The 17229-nt window shown below is 35.2% G+C and overlaps 1 protein-coding gene across 1 annotated transcript in view; it reads left to right on the forward strand.

Moving 5' to 3' along the window:
• Nucleotides 1-17229, forward strand: part of LOC149792484 (1-phosphatidylinositol 4,5-bisphosphate phosphodiesterase delta-4-like) — a 123878-nt gene that overhangs the window by 83263 nt on the left and 23386 nt on the right. Inside the window, exons 14-17 of the mRNA XM_089971074.1 lie at nucleotides 1053-1281; nucleotides 4211-4390; nucleotides 15462-15569; nucleotides 16113-16177. Of these exons, the coding sequence (XP_089827200.1) occupies nucleotides 1053-1281; nucleotides 4211-4390; nucleotides 15462-15569; nucleotides 16113-16177 (582 nt within the window). The remainder of the gene's footprint in view (nucleotides 1-1052; nucleotides 1282-4210; nucleotides 4391-15461; nucleotides 15570-16112; nucleotides 16178-17229) is intronic.

The following is a 17229-nucleotide window of genomic DNA, read 5'->3' on the forward strand; positions in this document are numbered from 1 at the left end:
TTTGGTTCTTGACTGCTACATTGGGATCCCCATCAGCTGTGGCGTGCTGACCAGGGTTAAGATGAAGCAGGCAATGTTTAGAGTGCCTTTTCTTGTCATTGCCTAACGCTATGAAAGTCAGTAGTATGATCATAAAATGGTCTGCTCAGTTGTCAAGGGAGATGCTTAATTGAACTACTACTTCAGTTGAGTGAAAACTTACTCTATGCCCCGAGCCATATGTGTGTAGGCCTGCAGCTACTGTTCCCATTGCATCCATACCTACTGCTGCGCTGCTGCCCCCCACCCACCCCACCATTTGCTACAGAACTTGAAGGTATCTGGTGGGGAAAGGGGAATTATGTATTGACCATGCATGTGAGTTGGATTTAAGTGATTTAAGTGAGAGAAAGTAGCACAGTTACCCTCACTCTCTCATCCAGACCTGTTTGAATCTAGTGGCATGAAAGTGTCGAGACACATGAATGCAGTGGATGGCCTTCAGGTCCTACCTCACCTAAGCTGATGCCTGTGCCATCCACACAGCTCTTTCCATCTGTCTTTACAGCTGGGGGGAAGCCAGTTGTAGCTGTCCACTCAGAGTAAACAGTCACAGTTAGTACCATCAACTGTGGAGTCAGGTATGTTGTGTTTATTGGGATAATATACGCCATCCAGCTCCATATGTTAAAAGTCTAACAAAAATTAGTACCACACCCTTTCTTTATAGTCATGACTTGCTAATGTCAATCTAATTTATGTCTTGATTGTATTTTGAACTAAGTAAAATTCTTCATAAAAATGTTTTATCTTGTATTTTTGGTAAAACTTAAAGTTGCCCATACTCATTAGAGCACTTCTGCTGCCAAACTCTTCAGTGTTGGAGGAGAATAATTATCCATATTGTCACGCTCTTCAATTTCAGAGGTAAGTTGTTCTTGCATGTTGAAAGTTTCAAAAAGTAACAGGATATTTTCCTTTCAGTGGACAGCATAATTTTTAACTCCTGAATTTGGAAAAGTGCATGCAGTGTCTTAAACTTTTATGTTTTAAAGTTGAATTTCTCTTTTTAGGGCAAGAAACTTCCATCCAGCTTAAAGCAGTCAAATGTCTTAGAAAGAGGCAGCAGTCTAGAAGAGGGCGAGGTGTCAGATGAGGATGAAGCCTTGGAGGTTCCAAGTGAGTTGCAGCAAAGACAGCAAGAGGAAATGAGCCATCATCAGAAACTTGACATCAAGTTTTCCAAATCTGTCGGAATGAAGAGCATCAGATTTAAGGGATGTGACCAACCTCCCACAGGATGTAAGATTGTTCTTCCCAAACACAGTCAAACCTCTCACAGGATGTAAGATTGTTCTTCCCAAACACAGTCAAACCTCCCACAGGATGTAAGATTGTTCTTCCCAAACACAGTCAAACCTCCCACAGGATGTTAGATTGTTCTTCCCAAACACTGTCAAACCTCTCACAGGATGTAAGATTGTTCTTCCCAAACACAGTCAAACCTCCCACAGGATGTAAGATTGTTCTTCCCAAACACAGTCAAACCTCCCACAGGATGTTAGATTGTTCTTCCCAAACACTGTCAAACCTCCCACAGGATGTAAGATTGTTCTTCCCAAACACAGTCAAACCTCCCACAGGATATAAGATTGTTCTTCCCAAACACAGTCAAATCTCCCACAGGATGTAAGATTGTTCTTCCCAAACACTGTCAAACCTCCCACAGGATGTATTAGATTGTTCTTCCCAAACACAGTCATACCTCCCACAGGATGTAAGATTGTTCTTACCAAACAAAGTCAAACTTCAGTGATGAAAGATCTTTTTAAATAATGTTTCATTATCTTAAAATAGTCACACCCTAACAATTTAAACTGTCTCGCTGTCTCTCTCTGTCTTACAATAGCCACACTCTGAAAATTATCTCTCTCTTTATATATATATATATATATATATATATATATATATATATATATATATATATATATAGTTAAGAAGAGTCCGAGTTTCCTCTGACCCTTGCCACCCCATTTTTTATATTTGGATATTTATTTTGGGGTGTAGGGTCAGAGTCCATTCCCTATCGAAAAGATGGAATTCGCTGACACCATTTGGTGTCGGCATGGGGTAGCTGCTTACTAGCTGGCCCAGCGAACTTGAACAACCTTTCATTGAGATATACCTGTATGAAATTGATAGGAATATGATTTATTTTCTCAGAAATTGCGATCATAGCATTTGTTATGTCTTTTTTCCACTGACAGACTTGACAAAAGTACATCTTTGCTGAAATTTGACCTGGATCTTGCCATCTTGCATTTATACACATGTGACTAAACAACTCTCACAACCCACATCAGTGACATCAGAGGTCATACAGTCATGTGATATCAACAATAAACAATTTCTAATTTTTCTGTACTAAAACAAATCGAACATAAAAAAATGAAAGTCACATAATTTTTATTGAAAAATGAAAAAACATAAACTTCTAAAAATTATTTATTGTGAAAACAACAACCAAAAGTCTGTAAATGTTGCAGCAATTTGAAGAAAACCAGATTCACTATGCAGAGACCACATGTCAATGTGATAGTCACGTGACACTAAGAAAGACATCGCTGACACGTGCTTGGTACTTCTTGAAAATGGTTTTCTCCACCCTGCTGCGATACCAACAGGTGTGTACTACTCGGGTGGCCTAGTGTTTAGAGCATCTGCCCCAGATGCGGGAGGTTGTGGGTTCGATCCCCAGCCAAGTCATACCAAAGACTTACAAAAATGGTACTAACAGCTGCCTTGCTGGGTGCTCAGCATTAAGAGGTTAGTGTTAGGACTGGTCAGCCTGGTGTCAGGATAATGTGACTGGGTAGGACATAATGCTACATGTCTGTGGCATGATGCCCCAGTGCTATACATCACTATAAACTGCCACACTGCAGACATCGTAGCAATGTGACTGAAATTTCTTTTAAAGCTACATTAAAAATCAAAATCACACACACACACACATACTGACAGGTTTCTGGTTGTTGTTCTCAGAATAAATATGTTGAGAATTAAGTGTGCATTATATTTATTTACAAACATTAAGTGACTTCTATATAATGTGTCCAAATTCTTTGTACAACAACTTTGGAAATTTGTTTATGGTCAGTATCACGTAACTATATGACCTCTGATGACATGTTGGTTCCGAGATTTGTATAGTCATGTGATTCTGGTAGCAAATGGCCAGATCCAGATAAAATTTCAGCAATGATATAATTTTGTCTCATCTGTCAGCGGATTAAAGACATGCCAAATGCTAAGCTCACGATTTGTTAGAAAATAAATCATATTCCTATCAATTTCATGCAGGTGTATCTCAATGAAAGGTCGTTCAAGTTTGCTGGGCCTTCTAGTAAGCGGCTACCCCATGCCAACACAAAATGGTGTTGGCCAACTCCAACTTTTCTATAGGGAAAGGACTCTGACCCTACACCCCAACATAAATATCCAAATATAAAAAAATTGGGGTGACAAGGGTCAGAGGAAACTCGGATAAGGTTCTATCTTGAATTCCTGGAAATACTTTTCAAATGGAAGAGCATCATTTCTTAAGTGGACTCCTGTTATCTACATGGCTTGCCAGAGATAAGCAATATGGAATGGCATTGAATCATTAAGAGATTTACCAGGCAAAGTGCTTGTACAGAAATATAAAAAAAAACATTTTTATCAACTCAGTATCATTTTGTAACATGTTATTAAAAGATAAGTAAATTTACCCCACCACCAGTGACTTTAACTACCACATTTTGAATTATTTTCATTGGATATTCATGTGAAAGCCAGATGGCTAAATTTTGTATGAGATTATAACAGAGGGATGCAATTTGCCACATCATCAAGTTACCTATTGGTCTGGTATGGTGTCATACTTGATCTTTACAATGACACATTAAGTTGACTAAAGGCAATGCATGAAATTTTTAAGCAGTGGAATCAATAAATCTCAGTTATTCATGAACAAAACTATTTAAATACTTTGCTCAATGAAATTTTGATGACTTTGTTTTTCTTGGCTGAATTAAACCAACTAAATATTTTTCTAGTTCTAAATTGTTAAATTTTGTAAATTGACACACTAGCAATGTTCAAACTCAGGAAAAATATGTTACGAAGGATGTTTAAAATAACTGGTTTTTCAAAACTTCTTATGTATTTCATTTTTTATATATTTCAGCTGAAAACTTCAATGTGGTTTCATTAGCAGAGAAAAAGATTGAGAAATTATTAGAGAATGACCCTGAGGGAATCTGTAAATATGCTAGGAGCACATTGATTAGGACATATCCTGCAGGAAGTAGGACAGACTCCAGCAATTATAATCCTGTACCAATGTGGTGTGGAGGCTGCCAAATTGGTAAGTAAATGTAGATTCCCAATTTGCCTACAAATGTGATGTGGGGGCTGTCAGATTGGGAAGTAAATATAGTACCAATGTGGTGTGGGAGCTGCCAAATTGGTAAGTAAATGTAGGCTACCAATGTGATGTGGGGTTGTCAAATTGGTGAGTAAATATTGGCTTATAGTTTGCTGAGTTTAGCTCTACTGGTCACAGACCAATGTGGTGTGGGGATTGCCAAATTGGTAAGTAAATGTAAATTCCCAATTTGCCTACCAGTGTGATGTGGGGGATGTCAGATTGGTAAGTAAATAAAGTACCAGTGTGGTGTGGGAGCTGCCAAATTGGTAAGTAAATGTAGGCTACAAATGTTATGTGGGGGCTGTCGGATTAGTAAGTGAATGTAGTACCAATGTGGTGTGGGGGCTGTCAAATTGGTGAGCAAATAGTGACTTATAGTTCGCTGGTTTTAGCTCTACTGGTCACAGACCAGAAAAGCTTATGCTGAGGCCTGTTGCCTGTTATTAATCTGTCATGCTTGAGCTGTCTGTTAACTAATCCAAAGATTACCATTAAACTTAACTCATTCATTGCAGTGTTGTTCCATAATGAAAATGATGTATGCCACAATTTTCACAAAATTTCACAGACATATGTTGTCTGCAGGATGTTCAACCATTGTGGTAAAAATTGTCCAATCCTGGAATCTTTTTCATTGTTTACATGTATGTTGTCTGCTACCTGCATAATGTCCACCTTTTGTAGTGACAATCACACATTACTGGGACCTTTTTCATTGCTTGCATGTATGTTGTGTCAAACTAATTAACAGAAAAGAGCAAAAACCAACAAGTTTTGTAAAATTCAACACATTTGAATTCCAAAATTTCCATTGCTTTACTAGAATTTGTCAATCCTTTCATAAGACCAAACTTGGTAACATATTTTGCATTTCCAATTTTGTTCATGCAGTCATTAATTATATGCAATGAATATTAATCTGTTTCAGTCACACTGTTCACTTTTCTGTAGTCAGTGCACATGCAGAAAGTATTATCTGATTTTGGAACAAGTATACATGGTGAACTCCAGTCACTTTTACATGGTTCTATGAAATCATTCTCCAGCAAATAATGAATTTCTTTTTTTTCAACATGTGTGTGATAGGGTTCACCTATGCTGTTTCACAGGTGTGGATTCTACAATTTCAAGATCATGGTAGATTCTTTTGTTCAAGTTCGAAAATATGGAAGCAAGTGCTGTTTTAGTTCAATCTTTTCTTGTTGTTTTAGATGTGAAAGTTTCTTTTCCAGAGAGTTCTGAACATTGGTTAGGCCAAAGTCACTACAGTTTGATTTCATTCCATCACTTAAATCCTTACTGTGTGGGACAGGTAGAATTAAATTGACTTCATGATTGACAGGGCAATCTATATCAGCATCCTTTTTTGACATTTATATGGCAAAGTTGCTTTTTGTTTTTGCCTCCCAGTTGTGTTAATGATATGTATGTAATTTATGTCACTTACTTACTTTTTAACTGCATATGGAGCATAATAATTCACCTGAAGAGGGTTCTGATGTATGGGCAAGAGAGCCAGAACTTTATCACCAGGCTGAAAACTCCTTTCCTTTGTATTTTTGTCATACCTTAATTTCATTTTGACTGAGTAGAGTGAAGATTATTTCTTGCTATTTCACAAGCCTTTGACAACTTACATCTGAAATCGGAAACATAGTCAAGAAAATAAATTTCTGCACCTTCAGTTGAAATAAGTTTCTCTTTTAAAAACTGCAATGGTCAATGGACATTATGTCCAAAAGAACTAAAACCTTAAGATTCTTGAAATGATTCCTTCCTTACAGCAAACAACAGCAAATGAACACCTTAGTCTTAATATTTTCCTGTGTCAGAGCAATATGACTGAATCATATTTATCAAAGTTTGATGAAACCTTTCTAAATCCCTTTGCTTTTCAGGGTGATGGGCAGAAAATTAAAATTTCTGGATGCCTAATTCATGCATAACTTGCTGGAAAATTCCAGAAATAAAATTTGACCCTTGATTGGACTGACACAGGCCAAACTGCAAAAAAAAAAACTTGTTCAAACCTTTTATTTTGGTTTTAGTGTTGATAATCCTCAAAGGAATTATCTCTGGAAATCTTGTGGATGCACGCGTTATGGTTAGCATGTAGTTATTGCCTGACGTGGTCTTAGGTAAGGGACCAACATAGTCTACCATAATTCTACTAAATGGTTTGTCAAAGGCAGGAATAGGTTGTAGATGAGCCTTAGGTGTCTTCTGATTGGGTTTTCCTACCATTTGACAAGATCTACAGTATTTACAAACATCACTTTTAATTTTCAGCCAATAAAAATGATTTAAGATCTTGTGATAAACCTTGTTGAAGCCTAAATGACCAGTCAAAGGAATTTCATGGGTTAGACTAAGAATTTCCTGTTTATTCGACTTAGGAACAAAACTTTGATAGTTCACTGACCACTTATAACCAGCAGGTACCTCGGATGGTCTCCATTTTCTCATAAGGACACACTTTTCCACAAAATAACAATAGGTACTTGTGTGACTGCAGTTCCACTAATAGCCTTCTGACAGGAGAACTCAGGATCTTTCAACATTGAGTGATTGTCTTTTTCACCATGACTAGAATAAAGATAATGAGTAGTAAAAAGAGGATCATTGTTATCAGTACCTCTTGATTGACCTATACAAGGAGCAAATGTGACCTCATCAAAACACTGACCAATAAATGTCAGCTCAAGGAATAGTTTCCTGATCAATGCCAATCTCAAGAGCTCTTTTTGCCATAGCTCTAGTAACTGCACAAGCTGAATATATATCAGGGATTTAATTTTCGTAGGATCTACTCTCTTATCCAAACAAAGCTTGGAAGTTACAAGAGGATTACCCACAGCCTTATCTCCACTATGTCATTTCCTAGTAATAAAGAAATGTCCTCAATGGGTAAAAACGTCAATGTTCTGATTGTCATGGGTTCTGAGACTAAATTTGATAACAAATTTACACAAGGAGAGGAACATCAGCTCCCTGATTAAGAACACTTTCACTAGAAAACTTCTCAGATAGAGGCAAAGTACCCAGTGATAAAATTATTAAGTTCCCATATCTCTTAATATTTTAATGGGGTTAGATTTGGAAGAATGACCAATAAGGGGAATAGAACCTTTCAATATGAATGGTTCATAATTCTCTATAATAAAATCAGGCTTGGGTTTGTTTTGCCTAACAGAGGTATTTCTTTCAATACATGACTGTGACCTGTTTAGAAATAAGAGCATTAGGAATAGTTTTGTCTTTATTCTTTTGCTTATTTTACTATCTGTAGAAATTGTGTACCCTTTCTTCTTGCAATAAGTGCACATAGGAAGAGATAAGGATTTCTGATCAGTCTTATAAGAAGTTTTATTCCTAAAATGTTGTGGCAGATTGAGGTTTGGAAGTCTTGAAATGAGACTGCAATGGGATTTTTTTGACCAAGAAAATGCTGCGAGGAAGATTTAATTAAAAATGAAACTTTGTGAGTCATGTAATAATCATCAGCTGTATGAGCAGCATTTTCCAATATTACAAACTTTTTCTCATGACAGTAGGTTTTAATTTCACTTAATAATCAAACTGAAAGCACTTTTGTCCAAAAAATTCTTTTCCACCAAGTATTGGACTGAGGTATATTTATTTTTCCTGCGTTAAAGAAGCCTTCGCTTCAGAAAGATCATATTGTCTGGTAAGCTGAAGCAATTCATCCTTTTCAAGAACTCCAACTCTTCATGGGTAGGATTAAATACAGAGTTCTCCACTTTATCTAATTGAATGATTTGTTTCACTTGCTAGTGCTGCCATTTTACCCCCATTTTTGCATAGTGTGGTACATGGATATATAGGTCAACATGCAACTCTCAAATTTGAATTTTTTGACAAACTATTGGACCAAAATATTTTTTATTTCTTGTTTCATTAAAGAAGCCCTCACTTCAGAATGATCATATTGTCTGGGAAGCTCAAGTAAGTCATCATTTCTCAGGGAAAAAACCCCTTCCTGGGTAGAATTGAAATAAAGTTCTCCACTTTATACAACATTGTGGAAGCTTGTTGGTTTCACTGAAGATTTCTAGATGATATGAAATTAAAATACCATGGACCCGAATATTTTGAAACCAAGTGAATGTAAATTAGCTATGCATTATGTTGTTTACAAAAATAAATGTCATTAGTCAGGTAGACCATTACCTTGATTTAGACAAATTTGATCAATTGCAAAGCACAGATATACATAACATATAATCAAGTAGAAAAGTGAACAATACAAATTAAAATATACATAACAGTTGTCTTCATCATGTTCAATCATTGTGGTGAAAATTACTCAATACTGGGACCTTTTTCATTTCCTGCAATCCAGAATAAAATATGCTATATGCCAAGTTCATCGTTGTGTCATATTATAAAGTTAGAATTATTTCACATCTATTTAAATTCAGGTGGTTAGCTAGCAAAAATTCTGCAAATGAAACCCATGAAATTAAATATATTTGCCCCTTCCCTGTTCTGACAATAAACTTTTCATACAACCAAAGCGGTACAGAGTTGTAAGTAACTGCATTTACTTTTCTTTATTCAAAATTTGAAGAAAATCTGACTAGTTAAGCTTTTTCAATTTTATCTCAAATAGTTGATACACCTTTAAGCTTATCTGAAAAAAAGCCCCAGTCAGAGTTCATTGTTCAGGTGGCACTCTACAGTTTCATATTTTGCATAGAATTAGATTTTTTGTTAAGGGTTTCCCCAGTTATACTGTCTAAAAAAAGACATTGTAGATCTTAGGAATTGTTCAAAAAACATTTAATTCCCTTTATTTTGGTGTATGATTGATGTGTGTAATATGGGTTATAGAGTATACAGCTTGGCCTTGCATCAGATGTGTGTAATATGGGTTATAGAGTATACAGCTTGGCCTCACATCAGATGTGTGTAATATGGGTTATAGAGTATACAGCTTGGCCTTGCATCAGATGTGTGTAATATGGGTTATAGAGTATACAGCTTGGCCTTGCATCAGATGTGTGTAATATGGGTTATAGAGTATACAGTTTGGCCTTGCATCAGATGTGTGTAATATGGGTTATAGAGTATACAGCTTGGCCTCACATCAGATGTGTGTAATATGGGTTATAGAGTATACAGCTTGGCCTTGCATCAGATGTGTGTAATATGGGTTATAGAGTATACAGCTTGGCCTTGCATCAGATGTGTGTAATATGGGTTATAGAGTATACAGCTTGGCCTTGCATCAGATGTGTGTAATATGGGTTATAGAGTATACAGCTTGGCCTCACATCAGATGTGTGTAATATGGGTTATAGAGTATACAGCTTGGCCTTGCATCAGATGTGTGTAATATGGGTTATAGAGTATACAGCTTGGCCTTGCATCAGATGTGTGTAATATGGGTTATAGAGTATACAGCTTGGCCTCACATCAGATGTGTGTAATATGGGTTATAGAGTATACAGCTTGGCCTTGCATCAGATGTGTGTAATATGGGTTATAGAGTATACAGCTTGGCCTTGCATCAGATGTGTGTAATATGGGTTATAGAGTATACAGCTTGGCCTTGCATCAGATGTGTGTAATATGGGTTATAGAGTATACAGCTTGGCCTCACATCAGATGTGTGTAATATGGGTTATAGAGTATACAGCTTGGCCTTGCATCAGATGTGTGTAATATGGGTTGTAGAATATACAGCCTCACATCAGATGTGCACCTATCAAAAAGCTGCTAGCTCCACTTTGTAATTTTCACTTCTTGAACTTCATAGGTAAATTGTTTTAAAAAAAGAGCTGATAACTCTTTTTACATTTTTTTTTATAGTTTATATATATGATAATTTAATTCATTCATTGCACTTTCAAAAGCTGGTATTGTCTAGTCTGGCAAAATTCCTTTTCTCTATCTTAATGATTGCTAAAGATATTGTACACAAATTTCATCTTTGGAAAACAATTTTTGTCATTTTGTTAGCTGTGTGCTTAGATCATGTACCGTTACCACAAGTACAATATCCAAATATATTTCAGCCACAGTTCATGAAAGCAACTTAGAGGTACACCAACATTCTCTCCATTGTGCATGTTACAAATATAAACAACTTCATCTTGCATGTGCCACTCTCTGTGAAGTTCATACTATCTGTAGAGCACCCCCTAAGTTCATACTATGTGTAGAGTGCCCCCAATTTCATACTATCTGTAGAGCACCCCCTAAGTTCATACTATCTGTAGAATGCCCCCTAAGTTCATACTATCTGTAGTGTGCCCCCTAAGTTATTCATCATCAACACTTGCTTGTGAAAAGTGTAGAGGCCTCCTTTCTGATCTGATTTGATATGTAGACCTTGCATGGGTCTGATTAAGAATGACATCCATGCATATTAATGATGTTTAAGGTGATCTTGCATTTCATTGGTTGAGCTTGTGAACACTCTGGAGTCCATATTTCTAATCATAATTTTATGAGATCTTCGGGACCAAGGACAAATTTGATTATGATCAACATTCATGAATAGCAACCATGTCTGCAGTAAACATTGGCCATTTTGACTTAGTTTTCATAGTGCCGCCCTTGGGGAAAACCCCAATTAGAAATCACATGGTGATATAGTCATAATCGCAATTTAAATGAACTAGTTTGGATTTTCCATTATCCAGAATGGGGGCTATGGATTTCATTCAGCAGTTTCTTGAGCTTGATGATCAGAATTATGACTATGAATGCTGTCAGATATAGGCTATGATATCATGGTAGGCAACAGTGATTTTCGATAATTTTTATCAAATTCAGATGTTTTATTGATATAAATGTAGACAATGAGGTTTAGAGGTTGAGAAAGGTTAGTTATGGGTGGTCATACAGCTTCACTAACTTGACAGTGAATGAGATCTCTCAAGAGTTTGAATCATATCCTTGATGAAGACTAATTACAGTCAGCTCCCCTTAAATGCATATCGTATAATTGCATAGATCAGTTAAGTGCATAGCGAAAGTATGGTCCCGTTTTTCGTTGTAAATTTACATGAATTCCACTTAAATGCATACTCCGTTTATATGCATAGACAATGGGTCTGATCCCAAGGCTATGCATATAAGCAGAGTTTACTACATACAGCCATAAAGATCATATTTTATTCTTAAACCTATCTATAATAACAAATATGTACAAAAAGTGTAAAATGTTTAAGATTTATGTTCAATTTGCCATGTAATACATTTCTTCAAAACCTACAGGCAGGTCTATTCAATTAGACTCGTTTAGGTAGCAGGTGTTTTATTTACTGCACTATGGCAGCCTACACAGTAACACATGCTATGAGATCAAGGGTAATGCATCTGATTGGCTCAGTGATTTTCCCTCCATGATATCTGGTTCAAGGTCAAAGGTCATGACAGAATCTCATAATGCACTTACAGGCATCTTGTGAACATGTAAGCATGGGCATAGGAAATTATTTTGTTGCAGTTTCACAAGAATATCAGAGATAGTTTCAATACTTGACAGTGAACGTGAATAAAAGGACAGAAAAAAAAAGACTTTCCATGGATTCCTGGAAATTCGTGTTTGTCAAGAAAGTGTTAGCCCTTTTCAGGGACTCTTGTTTTAAAACTTATTGTGGCTCATAACTAGTACAGTCAGGGCCAGTACTACCATATAGGCAAACTAGGTAGCCGCATAGGGCACTGATTTCAGGGGGTGCATTTTTTAAATTATTTTATTGTTTATAAATTTTGAAATTGATATTTTCGGGGGGGGGGGGGGCGCCAGAATCTAACCTTGCTTAGGGCGCCAGATAGTCTGGCTGGGTCTGGTGCTGGCCCTGAGTACAGTACCATGTTATAACTGGAAAATTTCTTAATCAACTATAAGCTGAAATAGGTTTATTTTGTTTGTTTACTTTCATCTACAGCAAACTAACCAAAACTTTGAGTTTTCACCAAGAAAATTGTATTGGATTAATTCTCTTGGTATTGATTTTGTACGGTGTTTATACCCCACCTCCTAAGGTTATATAGTAATCATTGTGACATTCCTTCCTTCCATCTGTCTGTCCTGCAGAACTCATTAGCCCAACTTGATCCACATTTTTGGAGGATTACCATGAAACTTAGTCAATATTATGGCCATCACATACTAACAAGTATTTTAGAGTCATTGCTCCTTTTGTCTTGTAACACTGTATGACAGAGTCTCATTAGCACACTCTTTTGAACATAATTAGCCTTGTAGACTTTGCTGGATTCACATATAGGTTGGTAAATACCATGTTCATTTGATATGCATATCAATATATCCAGGGACATTGCATGTGCTGTAATACTGATATAGCCTATATACAAAAATTAACAAGCCTGTCAAGTTTTGCCTGCCCACCCCCACCCCCCACCCTGAATTAAGTTTTGCCTCACCCACCCACCCCGAAAAAAAGTTGAAATGACATCCCAGAATATATCACTTTGCTTCTGATATGCTTGTTAGAGTTTTTCCCCCTTTTGTCTTACAGCTTAATGCCGTGTGTATGACAATCTTGTTAGTGCAACTAGTCACATGTAACTAGTCGCATGTTTGGTCTTGCCATGTCATGTGGCTTGATTTGAAAACTGGTCCATATTATGGTCATCATCCAAAGATACATGTATGGTCAGATCTTAAGATACATGTATGGTCATCATCTAAAGTTACATATACGGTCATCATCTAAAGATACATATATGGTCATATCTAAAGATACATATATGGTCATATCTAAAGATACATATATGGTCATATCTAAAGATACATGTATGGTCATATCTAAAGATACATGTATGGTCATCATCTAAAGATACATGTATGGTCATCATCTAAATATACATGTATGGTCATCATCTAAAGATGCATATATGGTCATATCTAAAGATACATGTATGGTCATCATCTAAAGATACATGTATGGTCTTCATCTAAAGATACATCTATGGTCATCATCTAAAGATACATGACTGTCATCATCTAAAGATACATGTATGGTCATATATAAAGATACATGTATGGTCATCATCTAAAGATACATGTATGGTCTTCATCTAAAGATACATATATGGTCATCATCTAAAGATACATATATGGTCATATCTAAAGATACATGTATGGTCATATCTAAAGATACATGTATGGTCATCATCTAAAGATACATGTATGGTCTTCATCTAAAGATACATGTATGGTCATATAAAAAGATACATGTATGGTCTTCATCTAAAGTTACATATATGGTCATCATCTAAAGATACATGTATGGTCATCATCTAAATATACATGTATGGTCATCATCTAAAGATGCATATATGGTCATCATCTAAAGATACATGTATGGTCATCATCTAAAGATACATATATGGTCATCATCTAAAGATACATGTATGGTCATCATCTAAAGATACATGTATGGTCATCATCTAAAGATACATGTATGGTCATCATCTAAATATACATGTATGGTCATCATCTAAAGATACATTATGGTCATCATCTAAATATACATGTATGGTCATCATCTAAAGATGCATATATGGTCATCATCTAAAGATACATGTATGGTCATCATCTAAATATACATGTATGGTCATCATCTAAATATACATGTATGGTCATCATCTAAAGATACATGTATGGTCTTCATCTAAAGATAAATGTATGGTCATATATAAAGATACATGTATGGTCATCATCTAAATATACATGTATGGTCATCATCTAAAGATACATATATGGTCATTATCTAAAGATAAATGTATAGTCATCATCTAAAGATGCATGTATGGTCATCATCTAAAGATGCATGTATGGCATCATCTAAAGATACATGTATGGTCATCATCTAAAGATACATGTATGGTCATCATCTAAAGATACATGTATGGTCTTCATCTAATGGTACATGTATGGTCATATATAAAGATACATGTATGGTCATCATCTAAAGATACATGTATAGTCTTCATCTAAAGATACATGTATGGTCATCATCTAAAGATACATGTATGGTCATCATCTAAAGATACATGTATGGTCTTCATCTAAAGATAAATGTATGGTCATATATAAAGATACATTTATGGTCATCATCTAAAGATACATGTATGGTCTTCATCTAAAGGTACATGTATGGTCATATATAAAGATACATGTATGGTCATCATCTAAAGATACATGTATAGTCTTCATCTAAAGATACATATATGGTCATCATCTAAAGATACATGTATGGTCATCATCTAAATATACATGTATGGTCATCATCTAAAGATGCATATATGGTCATCATCTAAAGATATATGTATGGCCATCATCTAAAGATACATGTATGGTCATTATCTAAAGATAAATGTATAGTCATCATCTAAAGATACATGTATGGTCATCATCTAAAGATACATGTATGGTCATATCTTAAGATACATGTATGGTCATCATCTAAAGATACATGTATGGTCATCATCTAAAGATACATGTATGGTTATCATCTAAATATACATGTATGGTCATATCTTTGTGTTCCCATGATTTGTTTTTGAGTTATTTCTAACTTACAGCTGGATGCAGTGTATTACACAATTTTGTGTGACCATACATGTATCTTTAGATGATGACCATACATGTATCTTTAGATGATGACCATACATGTATCTTTAGATGATGACCATGCATGTATCTTTAGATGATGACCATCTGCAGTTTTGAGTGGATTGTTGTGTATTTTTGTTCATATTATGGTTGTCAAAATGATGAGGGCGTGTTGACAAATCACTGTACTCACACTACTTTCTGAAGTGTTTTGTCCTTGTTTTACTATTCACCTCCATCATGGGATAGGGGTGGGATGTGGCAGAAGCAAGGGTATATTTTTATTCATGCAAATTGTTCACTGTTTTTCTTGTTTGTTTTCTTCTTCAAAAAATTAGGAGAATGTCCCAGAATCATATTTATGACTCTAATTTTCTTTTCGTGCAGTGGCACTTAATTTCCAGACAGGAGGTCTTGAAATGCAATTATTGCATGGGATGTTTGTAAATAATGGAAACTGTGGCTATGTACTGAAACCTGATTGCCTTAGAACAGGTAAGTAGAACATGACTTGAAAAAATAAGAAGATTAGAAATGTGTAACACTATGATTAAATTAAAGTAAGGCGTACTTGCCCCAGGTATTCTGTATTAGGCACAGAGGAGAAATTACAGTTACACTAATTAGAAATGTTTGATACTTTGGGGGAAAACTGTGCAAGACTGATTGTTATAAAGTTGTTCAAAAGTCACACCAGACATAATATATTATTTAATACCAAAAATTAATCAATGTTTATCTGCAGTTAAAAACAAGTGATATTACTAACTTTTGCATGTCATTTGTAAATCTTAAATTACACTAAGACATATTTATATACTGACTTGATTATTGATTATTAATATTTTATTAATTAAATTAAAATGTTAAAATGTATTGAAATTCTCAGTAAATACAAGCACATGCATATAAATTCTTAAGACTGAAATATTTGTCTTTGAACATGCTGTCATAGAAAGAATAAATTGTTCTGATAAAAAGTTTGGAAGAAATTGTATGTACACTAGATGCATATATGTATCATTAGTTTCTTTTCAGATGACGCATATCAAGTTGTTCTTGGTAAAAGACCAAGTCCAACAAGAAAATGCCTAAATATTGAAGTAAGTTTATTTGGAAATTTGCAGAACAATCTTTGAATGTGGATAAAACATCTTTTACATGCAGATTGCCCCATTTATTGATTATATGGTGTTTTAGCTTTCTTCTTGCAACCTTTCTTTCTAATTCAGTGAGGTTAGTTGAAGCAAATAATAAGGAGCTGATACAGATTGTGTCTTAATCGTTACTTTTATCTACAATCAAGATCGACATTTAGTCAAGAAAATTGTTAGAAGTAGCACAGACAATTTAGATTTGTCATTTTCATGTTTTTTTTTCTTTTATTTATCCCAATGTCTAATATTTGCAATATTTGTAAATGTTAGAGATGTTCTGCAAGGAAATTGTGCATATGATGCTGTTATTTGATATAAATTGACAATTTAAAAGTAGAAATGTGAACATGCAGAAGACTGTAATGAAAAATTCCCATAATGCATAAATATAGAAATCGTCAGACCAAGACCATAATATTTCACCAGCAAATGGTGTTTTGATGTAAGGTATTGAATTTTGGAATTTTGGAAAACTGCAAGACAGAATCTTATTATTAAGAGAGATACACTAATGAACAAATTCTTAGTCCATGGGTTTATTATAAAAAGCTGGTTCCACATTATTTTCACTACGGCATTTAAATGCCATAATTACTATAGCAAGTGACAGTCAATCCACTTTGTTCCACATGGACCCTTGAAATATATAGCCAGTCAATATTTTGTTTTAAACAAATGCCCATTTGTGAATGAACGAGTTACTCCTCATAGCAAGCTTAAACAAAACAAAAAACAATGAAAAAAATATTTTGCACATTAGGTACCACATTAGCAGTACGCTTATAGCAAGCTAAACCAATAAAAAGCTTGTTACACATTAGGAATTCAATATGACAACTTAAAACATGGTTTGAATTGGAGAAACTGACAAACATGTCTCATTGTCTATAGAGGCCTCAGTGATTATTTCCAGCTAAGTAAATAGAATGAACAATCTGATTGGATCAGTTTCCTTCAGCTGCATCCAGTCAGATAGAAGCATGGCTGATACTGTTGGG

This window comes from Sinohyriopsis cumingii, chromosome 9 (assembly GCF_028554795.1).
Source record: "Sinohyriopsis cumingii isolate HCF-2022 chromosome 9, ASM2855479v2, whole genome shotgun sequence".
In the NCBI taxonomy this organism is placed as follows: Eukaryota; Metazoa; Mollusca; class Bivalvia; order Unionida; family Unionidae; genus Sinohyriopsis; species Sinohyriopsis cumingii.